Here is a 15,927-nt window from a genome sequence, read left to right on the forward strand (position 1 = left end):
TAAAAATAGCCAGTTAGCTCACACACAGCAGAGGTTACAGCACTGTATCTAGGATTAAAACCTGATCTCTGCATGTGAGGTCTGCTCTTTAGTTTCAGAGTTATCATCTGGTCTTATTTGACTTCTAAACATTAAGCCATCTAGTGCTAAACTAGCACCTGTATGTGTCGTTAGCTAACCTATTCAGTTGTCTCTGTCCAGAAGCGTCCTCACTAACACTTGACTTTTCTAGGCTTGTTGCATTGTCACATAAAGCAACCTCTGTTGTCTTCGCTGCAATGAAAGGATTGATTGCTGTCTTTCAATAAAGGAGGAATGCAATGCTTCACATGCAATATGAGCTGTCTATAGTCTCAGTAAGTTACACACTGCTTCTGTTCTGCAGTTTTTCCTCCAGGGGATGAGGAAGAGAAAAAGGAGCCAGTTGACATGGACAGTGAGAAGGAAGAAGACAACTGGAGTGAAGAACTCAGGTTGGTCCTCATCGGAAAGACCGGATCTGGCAAGAGTGCGTCTGGAAACACCATCTTGGGCCGAAAGCAGTTCCTGTCGCAGATCAGTGCCAGCTCTGTCACCCAGATTTGCCAGCTTGGGAGCGCTGAACTCACCGAGGAAGAGGATGCTGAGGAGGACGGCCAGACTGTCTCACGGAAGAGGATGAGGAGAGTTGTGGTGGTTGACATGCCAGGTTTTGGGGACACTCACCTCAGTGTGGAGCAGATTCATGCAGAGATAGCCAAATGTGTGTCACTGTCTGCCCCTGGGCCACATGCTTTCCTCCTGGTGGTGCCAGTAGGTCGATACACAGACAATGAGAACCAGGCTGTCTGCGAGTTGGCTAAGATATTTGGGGAGGATGCAGTCCGTCACCACACTGTGGTTCTTTTTACCAGGGGAGATGACCTGGAGGGCGTAGCGATTGAAGAGTACCTGAGGGAGACTGCACCTGCTGGGCTTAAGGCTCTGATTGACAGGTGTGGGGCCAGGTACCATGTACTCAACAACAAAGACCCCAGAAACTCGGCGCAGGTTAACCAACTCTTAATGAAAGTGGACAGGATGGTGAAGCAGACTAACGAAGGGTTTTATACTAACACAATGTTTGCAGAAGCAGAGGCTGTCATCAGGGAGGAGCAGGAAAGGATGTTGAGGGAGCGAGGGCAAGCAGAGGGGGAGGAACAAGGGGGTAACAATGGGAGCTTGGAAGAACGGGCTAAACTTGCCAAACGAAGGAAGTGTGACTTGGAGTCTCACGGAGCAGAGGGCACCGATAGAGGATCACAAGGGGTCAGAAAGAGGGAGTTGGAGGGAGGAAATGAAGAAGATTTTAGGGTGGAGAGATGGAGAGAGGAGAGCAGCGGCTTCAGCCTGCTGAGGGACCGGTCCAGAGGCAGGCGCAGAGGCAGGACCGTGACCCAGCGACATGCTCTCAGGTCGTCCTTGATGAGGAGGGAGGCTGCGCTCTCTGCTAAGGTCCTGCAGAGAGTTAAGATCCTGGTGGCTGCTGGAGCCACAGGCATGGCAGTGGGAGCAGTGTTTGGGGCAGCGGCCCCTTTAGCAGCTGCAGCCGGGGCATCTCTCATGGGGAACTCGGTTGGTTTTGCTGCAAGTCAGTTCGCTGGGATGTCTGTAGCGGGAGGCACTAGTGTTGGGAAAGCTGTGGGGGCAATAGTGGCAGCAGCCTCAGGGAAAACTGCGGTGGCTCTGGGGGCAGCAACAGGTGGAGTTCTGGGTGGTTCTGTTGGAGCCATTGCTGGTACTGAGGCTGCCAGTCCTAGGGAGGGCGCTCTGGATGCCCTTGGGCAGGTTAGTATCATAGGGGCCTCTGCTGTGGGGTTGGCAGCAGGTGTGGGAGGCACCATGGGAGCTGGGGCTGCTTTTGGCGCAGCTCTGGAGGGAGCAGCTTTCAGCACAGCAGCTCTCAGTGGAGCTGAAACTGCATCAGTAGGGGCAGCTGGTGTAGCCAGCGTGCCTGTGGCTCAGAGTAGTTTTGCTTCAGCAGCAGGGCAGCATGCAGTGGCCACTGTAGGAGGTGTAGGGACTCCTCAGTGTGCTGCAGCAGGAGCAGCCTTAGCTCAGGAGATAGCTGTGAATGTCCCAGTGGCTGCTGGGTCTCCTGGTGCCGTGTGTGGGTTAACGGGGCCCAGTGTGACGTCAGTGGCCAGCAGGGTGTCAGACCACTGGGGCACTGTGGCGGCAACAACACGGATCCTGAATGCAGTGGCTGAAATAGGCAAAGCTGCAGCAGGCATTGCCCTGGCTGGTGGTCTGGTAGTGAAGGTGGTAAAAGAGAAAGTCAGATGTGGCACAAGAACAACTGAAGCCAGTTACACAGAGAAGAAGTCTTATGAGATCTACTGGAACAAATAAACACAATGAAACAATTTGCATATATTTTCCTTGATACATTAGTAGACTCCACTGTAGCTTCCCTCAGTGAAAGATATTGCTATCAGCAAGGACATGCAAACCATGTCGGAGATGCACAGCTAGCAGTGACAGAAATGTAATATAAAACAATATCATATGAACAAGTAATCACACATTATAAGAGATAAAAGAAAGCAGAAGCTGTATTTGCAAGTATTGATAGGAACTGTTTGAGGCTGGTGAAGGAGTTCAGTGACACAATGCTGTGTGGGATGACTAATGAAGGATATCAGGTGCACAGTCCTGTGATACCTTTACTTTATTTCCCCTTTTTTTCAAACACATTTTTATCTAAATCAGTTTAGGAGGCGATTGATTCACCTTGCTGTTGGTTGGTTTGGAACCAGACCTGATGTCTTCATACACATTTATTTTTATAAAATAAAGAGAAATTAAAAAGAGACATTTACTCCTGGAAACTAAACTGCTGAAAATGTGGGTCGTCACAGTTCCACTTTGTGAACTCGATGAATGAATGACATGAATTTCATAAAAGTATTTAATGTGACTTACTTTTGCCCTCTTTAACGAATCACAGAATTATAAAGAGACCATAAGAAATTCTCTTAAGCACCATATTAAAGTGTTTGCTGAGTGAGATCAATGTGTGTGTATAATTATTTTTGAGTGTGGAAAATGAACAAAAGGACTGAAGTAATAAAAAGCACTTAAACGTTGTGGTTTTTTGTTTGCTGTTATGTATTGTACGCTGGTTTTCAACAGGTAATACGTGTGTTTACTTTGTTGCAGTTAAATAAAACAACCATTCTTCCCTGACTGAATATATTTTGTTCTCATTTCTTGTCTTCTGTTGTTGAGTTGTTAGTTATCTTTTCTGCCTGTACCTCAACTGTAGCACTTTATTAGAAAATCACCACAGGCACATTTCTGGAAATACGCTTCTACGTGCTTGAGTGCACATAATGCATCAATATTTCAACTGTACTTGGTTTTATCATCTGTATGTGTTACTATAAGTATATTAAACAGGAATATACTTTTAGATCAAGTAAAACGTGACTTTTCATTGAGTATTTTAAACTGCACTGTTGCTACTTTTTCATAGAAGACCTGATGATCAGACTTTATTTTATTTAAATAGCACTTTCCATACTTCACACAATAAAACACCCCCAACCACACACAAAGTAATAAATGACTCTGTAATCAATAAAGCACTCAATAACAGCGCTCAGTAAAACCCAAACTGAGGAAACGCTATCTCATCAATTTGCAGTGAGGAAACACCGGCGGCTGGGTTAGAAGGAAGATGAACACTCAAACCAAAGTGAAAGAATATTAGCAAGTCATTCAAACTAGGCCAAATTGTAAATGAGACAAAGCTAAAACACAGTAATGAAAAACAGAATTAAAATGTATAAATCAATAGACAAATTAAACAAAGTAATAACAGATTAAAATGTATAAACCAATAAGTAATAAAATAGATTAAAATGTATAAACAAGTAATAAAACAGATTAAAATGTATAAATATACGGACAAAGTAACAAAAAGAAGTGCTAAAACAGATGAAAAATGCATGAATAGACCAATAAAACTTTTAGCTTATACTTTCTAGTGTACTATTTGTGTACATGAAAGGATTGAAAATAATGAACTATTTTTAATGAACACCAAACATTTGATCTGCAAGTAGGGAAATATACTTATCACATTATCGGTGCTATCGCATAAGGGAAAATGCATATGATTTTATCTGCACTTTTTTATCAGACTCTATTTACTGATGTGTTTGTTTACATCATTTTTTCCTGAATGAGGTCCTCTCATGAGATCACGTCTATTCATGAAGGTAGGGGGCGCGGTTTATTCAAATAACACCGAAGCTTCTGATGGTTGACGTACTATCAGACCACGGTAAATACGGCCCTGTCATTGGACGGCGATGACTGGTCTCATGACAACAACAGCTCGGTTTGGACCAATCAGAGCCCACTTTGGGCCGGAGACTCTGTTTGTGAATGACGTAATGAGCGTAAAACAAGATGGCGTCGTGTTAAGCATAAACCGATGTGAATGACTTTATCGACGTAGAAGTCTGCCTCTCCTGAGGCTCCGGTCTTGGTTTACGGTCCTTCCGTAAGATAAGTATCTCCACGATAAGACAACGTGCCTTGTAGGCGTCGCTGAACGGAGCTTGCCGCCTTTCTCCCGCGATCCTCCGGTGACAGCCGGGGAGGCGAGGTGCTGACAGACAGGATGGACAGCGGAGAGTACATCTCCACGATGGAGAACATGGACACGACTTTAGCGGAATTAGGGGACGAATTCACACTGGGAGACATCGACGGTGAGTGACTGTATGAGTGCTAACGGTGTTGAGTTAGTGTCGGCCTGTTTCCGCTCAGTGTGACAGCTCCGGGAGATGCTCATCCTGCTGAGCGGAAGCAGCTGACTGAAGCTGTGGCTTATGTGAAGGCTGCACAACACACAAAGTTTAGTCTTTAAAGTGTTACGTACAGCTGGGCTGTAACGGGAAGTCAGGGTTTCTTGGGCCTACAGTTCCTAATGTGTTATATGTAAACGTTATAGGAGAGGCTTTCGTACTAATGTTGTCTGTTATTTACTTAAGTCGGTTTGAATTATTCTCCACAAAATGTGCACATTGCAAATATGCACAGCCCCTTTAGCAAATTATGACTTCTGGGAGTCTGTCGTGTTACATTGCCCTCTCAGTCCGTCCATAATTTGCACACTGGGATGACATTTTAGGCTTTAGATTTTACTGTGCTCTCTGTTGTTATTCCCGTAAAGTGTCTGGTTTCAATGGAAAAGTAACTTGAAGTTTGAGGCAGAGTGTTATCTCCCATGAAGCAGAGGTGGGTAACAGTGAGAGGTGTCATTTATCAGAAGGCTGTGTGTGGGCAGTGAAGGGAGACGCAAGAGTGTAACTTGCTCATCAACCTTGAATGTGTTATTACTGTAAGCCAAGGGCCATAAATAAACCATTTAGAAACAACGATCTGGTCTGAAGACTTCCATGTCAAGATTGAAGTATTTTGTAGAACTGAATGAGGAAAACCTGTCCTCTTGAGTGTGTGGGACAACATCTGTAAAGACCAGATTCGGCACTCTGCAGGCAGGCACTCAGTGAACAAACAGCATCTCTCATCCAGTCTCTCGCTTATCAAAACAAGTTTCACCCTTTGGCACACAGTGAAAGGACAGGGCTTTCGGTGTAACGCCGGGCAGCGCAGAGTCACCAGATTTCCATTAGGGTGGAATTTTACTGAATGCTAAGTCACCAGACCGGACTGATGGAGCGGCGTGTGGTGTTCGTGTGGTGTCAGACAGTGTGGGATGAGCTGGGCTTGAGGGTAGAACTCTGTCTTTTTATCTACTGGCCCGTGGTGGGCAGTGGGTTTGTAATATTCACCGACATACAAAAGTACCGCACTGAACAAGATGATGTAACAAACATTCACGGCCAACATTAACAGTACTGCACCCGGCGGCCCTGTGAAACAATTCTGAAACTCCACCTGCCTTTGGTGTCTGCTGTTAATTCTCTTTTCAAAGGGGGCCCTTGGACAGAATGAGCAGACGGTACACCCCCCCAGCCACAGTTATGTAATCCCACTTAATCATTGTGTCAAAAGAGAGGAATGTACAGATTGTGTGTGAAAGAGAGAGAGAGAGAAATGACAACCGGGTTCACTGATGAATTCACAGGCGAGCTGCGACGGCCCACGCTTGAGTTTTGCTTCTGTTTGGCCTTCAGCTAATGGATTAATACACTGCTGCTGTCAGCTCATCACCCAACTGCAGGAAAATGTACCCTTGTTATAGAAAATCATAGCTTTGGTCGTATGTATGTAAAATGTGAAACTGGACGGCGATAGGTCTGTCCTCTCTTTCTGTGCAGCAGCCGGTTTACTGTAGACCTGAAGACATATTCAACCTTTGTTCTCCAGACGAGCTGTGAGCACTTGACCCTTCATATATCTAGAACATTCTCCCAATTATTCTCTTAGCAACTGCGAATCTGGTTATATAAGCTGTTTTCTTTGCACCGAGCAGCCTAGGAAACTGTCCCCCTTTGATGGATTTAGCCTTTGTGTCAGCTTGTCTGAAGCTCTGGGGGCTCAGAGCTGCTTTGTCCTGTCTGTCATGAACAGTCTGCCCCCCACGGAGGTGTAGAAGAGCCGGGTCTAGTGTGTGTGCTCACATTATGCGAACATGTATACGTGACATGTGAAAGACAGGCTGGTTGAAGCTCCTGAGCAAAAAAGGCCAGTGAATGTTCATACAGCGTTGTGTATCTGGAGCCTTTGTTGTTCTGGTTTTGCTTTTAGGAATATTGGTTATGTTCAGAATTTAGGAAGTACGGGCATGGTTTATGTCCCTCTTGTAACTGTTGGTGTTTTGTGACCCTCGATAAAATGGCGTTTTATAGCCATGAAGTTGTGTGACAACGACAAAAAAAGACAGCTATATATACAGATAGCAACACCTTTATTGCTTTATACACCATACTGAAATACAACAAGTGACAACAGACAGTCAGAGGTGACAGGGAGCTGACTGCTCGCAAAGATATGAGAAGAGAACCTTTGGTGTTGTAATGTTTTATTTTCCTACTGTCTCCACTTTTATAAATCTGTTCTGGTATCAGGTCTTTTGTGTGACACCAACATACAGTTTGTGCCACAGCTCTAAACTAATGCTTAAACAGAGCAAACGCCAACTAACTAAACTAGGAAGTGTTTGCTTCATTATAGTACGAAATGTCAAAAACATTTAGTTCATTACAGTTCTTGTCAAGATTTCGCAAAGACAAAACAAATGTTAGTAATTAGTAATGTTTTTTTAATAGAGTGGCACTCCCTGCCTCTAAGGAGTGAAATGACACATCCAGTTAGTCATTATGGACTTAATGTCTACATGTAAAGCAGCTGTAACGTCATCAGAATGAAACAGGGCTGTGTAGGTCTCTTGGCTGTATGATATCCAGTGTCTGTCTCTTTGCTAATGTTTATCAGTAATCAGTTTTCCTATTCAGAATATTCTAAGTGTTCTCATCGGTGGGGGCGTGCTTAGTGCTTTCAGTCAGTCTGAAGCAGTCGATGAATGTGGTCTGTGGTCTGTTGGGTTGTCGGCTTCCACGCCGCTGTGCAGTAAGACTAAGTTCAAGACTTCCACCACATGGACCGTGTCAGGCAGTCCGCTGAAGTTCCAAAGTCCCGTAAGACCACGACAGACATGGTGTCCACAGCAATGGTCCACAGTCTTGTGTTGTTTGGCAAACTTCTTTCTTCTCGTAGCTGTTAAGATATTCAAGTGAGGTTGATACAAAATTGCGATGGGTGATTTTTTTTAAACAAACAAAAGTTACATTCAGTGTCACTCACCACACTGTAACAAACATGGTGAATTCCTTCCACATAAAATGTAACATTTTACACATGAAGCATTTTAAATCCAGCATTGTTTACATCTACGTTCACTTGCAGTCTTCTTTGCTGGCACATTGCTGTATCGCTCGGTGTATTATCACTACCTGTCGATCAGAGGAATAGTGTGAAACCATTAGCTGAATGGGGTCTCAAATGCATGCAGGTGCAACCTTGTGCGTGTGCCTGAGACAAGCAAAATGGGGACCCGCTCATAAAGAAAATGCTTAATCCACAAATCCACAGAATACCTTTCAAAAACATATATATATGATGCAGTTTAATTAAACAGCACCACAAACTATTACTGTTAAGGTAAATCAACACCTTAAATCAGCAAAAGAGAAGAGGATTTGTTAGCAAGGTGGATCTAATAAATTGGCAAAGTGCATATTGTCACATATATTGTATCATACTGTGTATATGATGTTATATTACATTAACACCCAATCACTTAAGTAACCATGTATTGAATGCAATTAGGTGGTGTTGAACATAGTGTGCACCAGTGTGTAATAATACAACCATAGTGCCGTTCATCCATCCATCAGTGCTTTTTCACCCTGCTCCCGTTGTCTTTCTGGGCCATCAGTAAGATTACCGCACACCTTTTCAAGGCTATGTGTTTGAAGGCCTTTTGCTTTCTGTACAATCCGTGCGATGATTTATGACCATTACAGTAGCTGTGTGTGCATGTGCCAATTCAAGGCCAGTCCATGAACTTCCCCAGGCTTCTCTAGTCTTATCTGTTAGCAGGAAACAGCATTCACACATCGAAGCAACCTTACCACCTTCTATTTAGTTTCACCTTAAGACTTCTCTCTCAAGGACACTTGGGAAAGCAATATACAGATTATTACCTCCCGCTATTGTAATATTGGGTGTGGCCAAGGCCTGAGCTTGAAGGTAGTCAAATCATTGTTACCATCAGTCATGGGGTTTTGTATTATGTTGCAATAGGTTGATCTACAGGTGTCACCACATCATTCATATTCTGCTCTTAGTTACACAACACTTACTCAGTTAAATCTAGACTTATTGTAACAACCATCCTCTTTCTCTGTGTCCTCAGAGATGCTGCAGTTTGTCAGCAACCAGGTGGGGGACTTCCCGGACTTGTTTGAGGACCAGATGAACTCAGCAGGCTCTGTACAGAGTCAGAGTGGTGGGACCAGCACCACCGCACGACCTGCCATTCAAACCCCTCAAGCCCCCCAAACTCCTCAGACCCCAACCCCAGCTGTCTACCAGAGTACCAACGTTAGCCTCGCCCCCTCCCAGACACTGTCTCCCCAGTCTCTACCCCTCACCCCTCCCCTCACTCCCGCCCAGACCCCCTCCCCCACCACAGCCTCCTCAGTGCAGCAGCAGGTGACCCGTAGCCCTCCACTCCTTCAGCCCCGGCCTCAGGTGGTCCAGCCCATCCAGCCTCAGCCTCAACAGACGGCCCAGCCCACCATCCAGGTATTGGCTATCTGACGCCACGCTCACACTGAAATCCTGTGTTTGACATGGCTGATAACCCACATTTCACTACTAGTTCTACTGCGGGCAGATAGTTTTATGAACAGTTAGTATTGAAAGCTGTTTGAGGTTAAGTTTTGGATCACAGTGTGAGCTGCATAACTGCTGCAGTGATGAACTAGTGCTGTTGAGTCTGTGGTGCCGGCTACTCCAGCTGTTTTATTACTTGTTGTGGACACGATGTGGATTTATTTTCTTATATTGTGCCGTCCATACTAAAAAAGCTTTTGCTGACAGGAGAAAAATGAGTACTGACAGACTGTAAAATATAATATCCAGTTCAGCATGCCTTAAATAACAGCCATGCACGTCTCAGCTAAAACTGTAGCCTGACAGATATAGTTTATTGTCTTGAGTGAAATGCCTTTTTCCTAAAACAGTACATCAAAAAAGACAGAACCTGTCTTATGTTGCATCAAACTTTCATAATGTTTGAGGAGAAAAATAGATGCTGAGGCAAAACTATGTATTTATTTCTTTTTTTACTTAAATGCAGATGCACACCCAGGGAATCCCCATGCAGACCCAGAGCTTCCCAGTCCACACCCTGGTTCAGACCCACAGCCAGACGCCCCTGCCAATCCAGACCCAGGCAGCCCAAACTGTAATGATTACCTCCAGCGGCGGACGCTTCATCCAGAACCCCGTCATCTGCCACCAGAGCCCTGCTCCTAGTTTCCAAGGTGACTAAAGAGAGGGTTATACAGTACATTATCCTGTCTTTTAATAATCACATGTCGTTGCCACAATAATATGCTTTATTCTCAGCGTATTCTCAATTTGACTGATGAATCATCCATCATCTTTTCTTCCATTCCCAGTCCTCCAACCACAGATGCAGAGCATTATGACATCACCACAGCTCCAACCGGTGACCATTCAGCACCAGCGGGTCCTGACTCCGACCGGTCAGACCATCCAGACTCTATCTACAGCGCCCACCACAGTCCACACAATGCAACAGCAGATGCAGCAAGTACCTGTAAGTAAGCTCACTGTTGTTAGCACGAGTAATTACAATTTTTACCGTCATAAAACGAGTCAGAGTGGTATGATGATTAGCTGATAGCTGATAATAAAAGATGAATATTTTTAATAAACATAAACGACCTTACTGCAAAAAATAGCTCTTCTTTTGTTTGTAGTTGAAAAGATTAGGAGAGGCCCAGCAGATCTGAGTACTAAAGCTCTGATCTTTTAAACTGCTTGTAAAAAAACATAAAAACCACTCATTGACCTTTGGACTTCTTTCCATCAGCTTCTGGTCCAGCAGCCTCAGATTCTGAAGACAGATTCACTGGTTCTAACAACGCTCAAACCAGACGGCACACAGGTGCTGTCTACCATGCAGAGCCCTACGGGGATCACCACCCTGACCACGCCCATCCAGAGCACAGCTCTGCAAGTCCCGGTACACTGCTTGCATAAAAGATTTTGCATTACTATTTGGTTCACAATCTTAGTCCCTAAAAAAGGAAAACTAGGCAAAACTAATGTACTGCTACTGACTTCTGTCCCCAGACGTTGATGAGCAGCAACATCCTGACCACCGTCCCTGTTATGATGGGAGGAGGAGACAAGCTGCCAATCAAGCAGCTCCAGCCGGGCTCCTCCCACTGCACAAATGGCGTCAGATCAAACATGGACCACAGCCAGATGATGGGAGGTGTAGTAGGGCCGGGAGGAGTGGTGAAGGAGGGCGAGAGGAGGACGACCCACAACATCATCGAGAAGAGGTACCGGTCCTCCATCAACGACAAGATCATAGAGCTCAGAGACCTGGTCATGGGCAATGACGCAAAGGTTAGTGGTTTTAAATTGTTTGGTGTTTAAATTTGGGGAAAAGGGGACTGATTTCACTCATGAGCTTAACAGAAATTGAATCCTCACGTCTTCCTCCATGTCCTTCTTCCCAGATGCATAAGTCAGGAGTGCTGAGGAAGGCCATTGACTACATCAAATACCTGCAACAGGTCAACCACAAACTACGACAGGAGAACTTGGCCCTTAAGATGGCCAACCAGAAGAACAGTAAGTGTTGTTACATCACTGAATGTTCTGAGCAGAGCGTCATCTGAAGCAACTGGAGACTTTATTGAGTGTCTCTCTCTGTCTCAGAGCCAGTGATCCTGCCTGAAGATGTGGATCTTAAACAGGAAATAGTGATGATGTCACCTCCAGCCTCGGACTCTGGTTCTGGTTCCCCTCCCCAGTTTTCTCCTTACTGTGTGGACTCCGAGCCGGGCAGCCCTTTACTGGATCACGAGCAGGTAAACGCACAATGACAGGATTACACACATCCTGTAAGGCTGTTTTCTCTTCCACCTTGAACCGAGATTTTTTTCAAATTAAAATTTACACCATAATTATATGACCGTCATTTAATACAGTGTTGCCAAAACATTATGTACAAGGTTTATGATGCAAGTTTAATAGCTGACATGATTGTAAATTATTTTACAGACTTTTATTATTGTAAACCTGCTCTCTCCTCTCTCTTACCGTCAGATGAAGAGTGAGCCAGATTCGCCCTCCTCGGTTGGAGTGATGGATCGTTCTCGATTGCTTCTCTGCGCCCTGACTTTCTTCTGCCTGTCCCTAAACCCACTGCCATCTTTGTTGGGCTCTGAGGCCTCAGGGAGCCACAGCCTATCTGGGGGCCATGTGCCGTCTAGAACGCTGGTCTGGTTCCCAAGTCACACGCAGGACTTTGGTGAGCAGGCCTGACCCCTCTGTTTATCGGGGTTCATGACACAATTTGAGAGTTCAGAAGTCCTGATTGAATTTGTGATGTAAGTATTTACAAATGTGTAATGACCTTTACCACTTGTTTCAATTCCTCTCATCCTCCAGCATCCTGGCTGCGGTGCCTGTTGCCATGGGTAATGGTGTGGGTGCTGAGTGGGGTGGGAGCAGTGTGGGGCTGTGTCAGAGTTCTCTACCTGTGGGAGCCCATCACACCCCTTCACTCTCCAAAATCCGTATCGTTCTGGAGGCACCGCAAACAAGCCGACCTGCATCTCAAAAGGGTGAGTACAGATCTGTCCTGGGAGGAGGAGGAGGACTAACCAAGAACACGGTTCGGAGTGCTACTTTTATGTATTTTTCCTTGCACAAGGTCCTTTTTGTGTGTTAAGGAAACATCTCTACAAAGAGTGAGCTAGCATTTCCAAATATAGGAAAACATTATCACACTACTCACATTTCATGTATCTGTGTGAATATTGGTGGTGGAATTTTGGATGTGCTTGAAGAATTAGATTTGATGTTTTCTCACTCATTGAAGAACACTTCACCCAGTTTTCTTTGATTCTCACCATTTTGATGTCCCGGTTTAGGCTGCCTGTTCCCTGCCTGGGTTTATTTTTAGCATTCGTTCAAATCGCTTTCAGATCCAAGTCCTGACCTCCATCGCATGTCCCCCTCTTATCTTTCCTGTCAGTCTTCGCTGAATACTGATTAGCTTACTATTTTCCCTGTCTCCTCTCTCCTGCAGGGAGATTACACAGCAGCAATGGACAGTTTAGAGACCTGCCTGTCCGTCTTGACCAGAGCTCTTCCCTCAACCAGTCTGGACCTGGTCTGCTCTCTGTCCTGGAATGTGATTCGCTACTTCTTGCATCGTCCAACACCTCTGGGTTGGCTGGTTCACCAGGTTGGAGGGAAGCATGAGGGGGAGGAGGCTAGGACTAGTGCGAGGGACGCAGCACTGGTTTACCACCGGCTGAGCCAGCTGCAACTCACAGGTGAGTGTTGAGAACAAAGTGAGCTGATGCTGTACACAGGCAAGAAACAAACAAGAGTTACATAAGTGACTCACAACAATATCACATAACAACAGAACACTTTTGCACCTTACTTTCACTTTGACACGCTATGAAGATTTAAACACGGTGATACAGTGTTTGTTTTCTCTCTCTATATATAGGAAAGCTGCCTCAGCGCAGCAGCCTGTGGGCTTTGTCTCTGTCTCTGAGCGCTGTCAACCTCAGCGAGAGCGCCCAAGGCAAGATGGCCCCCGCCCAGCTCACCCAGATCTATGTCACTGCAGCAACAGCCCTGCGCACCATGCTGGGCCACCACCTGTCCTTTCTATCTGTGAGACTCTTACATCGTCCATCCTCTGTCTGCCGTCATCCTGTGTTTGAATATTATATACTTTTGTCTCATAAAGCATCACAAAAACACAAATACAGAGAGGAAATAATGACTTAATTCCAATGATATCTGATTTACTTTGGATGAGTTGTGATTCCACCATCAGCATCTTTTCTTCTGTGTTTTATCTCCCAGGGTTATTTGTTGAGTTGTGCAGAGAGTGTGGCCAACCAATCAGAGACCAGGCCGATCCCTGACTGCCTGCGTTGGCTCTTCACCCCGCTGGGTAGGCAATTCTTTCTGAGTTGCGATTGGTCGGTGAAGTCCGAGAGCACTGACGGGGTGTACACTTCTCAGAGGGACCCAGGTATGTCATACATACAAGAATTGGTCCGTACTCTATTTTACTCTTTGTCCTTCTTTCATTCTTTTGTTCTTCCATCCTGTCAGTCCAACAGTCAAATGCAAAAAAAAAACTCATAACATCATGCTTCTGAGGGTTAAAATCATGAAGCCTCATAGTTCTGACATAATAGAAAAATAAATTGAAAGAACATCACCCTCAATCCCACAAAAAAAGTGTGACAAAAAAAGACAAACTCCTTTTTTAAAAAAAAGTCCTAGAAATACTGCAAGATGTACTTTCTATAGAGACCTAAAGGGAAATATAGCATTTTTTAAAAAAAATATATAAATAAATAATAAATATTAATAGTGATAATAATAAAAGTATCTTGGGGTTAAAATGGAGTTGATGCATGAGGTTGACAGGCGGATCAGTACAGCGGTAGCAGTAATGCAGGCATTGTACCGGACCACTGTGGTGAAGAGGGAGACTTAAAGCAAAGCTCTCGATTTACCAGTCGATCTACTTTCCAAACCCTCATGGGTTTTGGGTAGTGACTGAAAGGAATGAGATTGTGCATACAAGCGGCCAGAATACGTTTCCTCTGTAGGATGGCTTGGCTATGTCTTAGAGTAAGGAGCTCAGATGTCCAGAGGGAGCTCGAAATAGAGCCACTGCTCCTTCATGTCTAAAGGAGCCAGTTGTGGTGGTTTGACATCTGATCATGATGCCTCCTGGGCGTTTCTCTTCTGAGGTTTTCCAGGCCCGTCCCACTAGTATGAGAACCTGGGGTAGACTTAGAACACGCTGGAGAGAATATATATTTCATCTGGCTTGAGAATGCCTCAGGATTTTCCAGGAAGAGCTGGAAACCTCAAGATCTCTATAGCATTGTGTTGAGCTTAATAGACCTCAAATTAATATTGTGCTTGTTTGGTTGTGCAGGGCAATTCAGATGCTTAAAAATGGACTAACTTGTAACTGTATATTATATAACAATATATAATAGCCATTTGCTGTATGTACAAATGGATTATTTTGTATATTGTTCGTCCTTTCCTTTATTTCTAAATGGAAATGTGTGCTCTTTACATGGCATTAGAGAAAGTCTGCTGCGTTCTATGATTTATCTGGTTCCCTCCTGGTCTTCCTTCAGCTGACCCCATTGCACAGCTGCACCGCTGTTTCTGCAGGAAGCTTTTGGAGAGAGCCGTTCACACCCTCATTCAGCCACAGAGCGACTCTGAATCAGGCAAACGCAAGAACCACTCTGGGTGAGGCAGGGCTACCAGCAATGTTTTTCACACTTTGATGAGCATTAATCAGCTATCCTGGATCTTTAACCTTTTTTTCTGGTCTGCCCCACTTCAGAGAATTTTCCAGTGCCCTGGAGTTTCTCCAGTTATTAAACAGCTGTACAGAGGACTCTCCCTCCCCTCCTCCTCCCTTTTCAACTCCTCCCAATCACACCACCACACCAGGTATGAGTAGCATGAAGAGAACAACCCTGTCCAATCACAAGAAAGCATGAATCACATTGGATGTTTGCATGGGGGAAGAGATTTAAAATCTATTTCTTCAGTGGAGATTAACCAGATAGCCATCTGAGTCGTTACTGTCAACATGAATGGATTTTCTTTGCTCTATTTGCCATATACTGACAACCAATTTAGCTTTTGGGATTAATGTTTTATTGGATTATCACAGATAACACTTTCATTGATTTGTTGTAATAAATGACTTGAAATGGATATAAACACATTGACGATCTGTTAGGGGATGTTAATTAGCTACAGTCTTAATCAATTCTTGTTTTCCCACTGAGCTATGCTGCGCACAAAGCACATTATATCATCTCACACACACACACACACACACACACAGATGGAGGAGGAGAGGAAATGCCAGACTCACCAGTGCTCGTGCGGCATTGTTGCGTTGCCGTCGGTTACTGAGCATCTCTCCCTCTCTCAAATCCAATACACCAGCACCCCCCTCTCTCTCTCTCTCTCGCTCTCTCTCTCTCTTTCATAACGCCAGGGACCATCAGGATTATAGCGCCTTAGTCGCTCACAGAGAAAGAGAGACACAGAGAGAGAGAGAGAGTGAGACAG

General features: G+C 44.8%; 2 protein-coding genes across 2 annotated transcripts in view; both read left to right on the top strand.

Annotated features, from left to right (window-relative positions):
• Positions 1 to 3,212, top strand: part of LOC118322646 — a 3,541-nt gene extending 329 nt beyond the window's left edge. Inside the window, exon 2 of the mRNA XM_035654378.1 lies at positions 386 to 3,212. Coding sequence (XP_035510271.1) covers positions 386 to 2,370 — 1,985 coding nt within the window. The 3' untranslated portion in view covers positions 2,371 to 3,212. The remainder of the gene's footprint in view (positions 1 to 385) is intronic.
• Positions 3,213 to 4,651: 1,439 nt separating this feature from the next.
• srebf2 (sterol regulatory element binding transcription factor 2) overlaps positions 4,652 to 15,927 on the top strand; it is a gene marked incomplete at its 3' end in the record, with an annotated part of 14,484 nt that continues 3,208 nt past the window's right edge. The window contains 15 exon segments of the mRNA XM_035654379.1: positions 4,652 to 4,742; positions 8,918 to 9,309; positions 9,866 to 10,052; positions 10,191 to 10,351; positions 10,628 to 10,780; positions 10,891 to 11,172; positions 11,286 to 11,400; positions 11,488 to 11,639; positions 11,878 to 12,082; positions 12,223 to 12,398; positions 12,866 to 13,115; positions 13,298 to 13,467; positions 13,663 to 13,834; positions 14,970 to 15,087; positions 15,185 to 15,294. Coding sequence (XP_035510272.1) covers positions 4,652 to 4,742; positions 8,918 to 9,309; positions 9,866 to 10,052; positions 10,191 to 10,351; positions 10,628 to 10,780; positions 10,891 to 11,172; positions 11,286 to 11,400; positions 11,488 to 11,639; positions 11,878 to 12,082; positions 12,223 to 12,398; positions 12,866 to 13,115; positions 13,298 to 13,467; positions 13,663 to 13,834; positions 14,970 to 15,087; positions 15,185 to 15,294 — 2,734 coding nt within the window.

Source organism: Morone saxatilis, unplaced genomic scaffold (genome assembly GCF_004916995.1).
Source record: "Morone saxatilis isolate NCDOM2014 unplaced genomic scaffold, NCSU_SB_2.0 Contig14, whole genome shotgun sequence".
Taxonomy (NCBI): Eukaryota; Metazoa; Chordata; class Actinopteri; family Moronidae; genus Morone; species Morone saxatilis.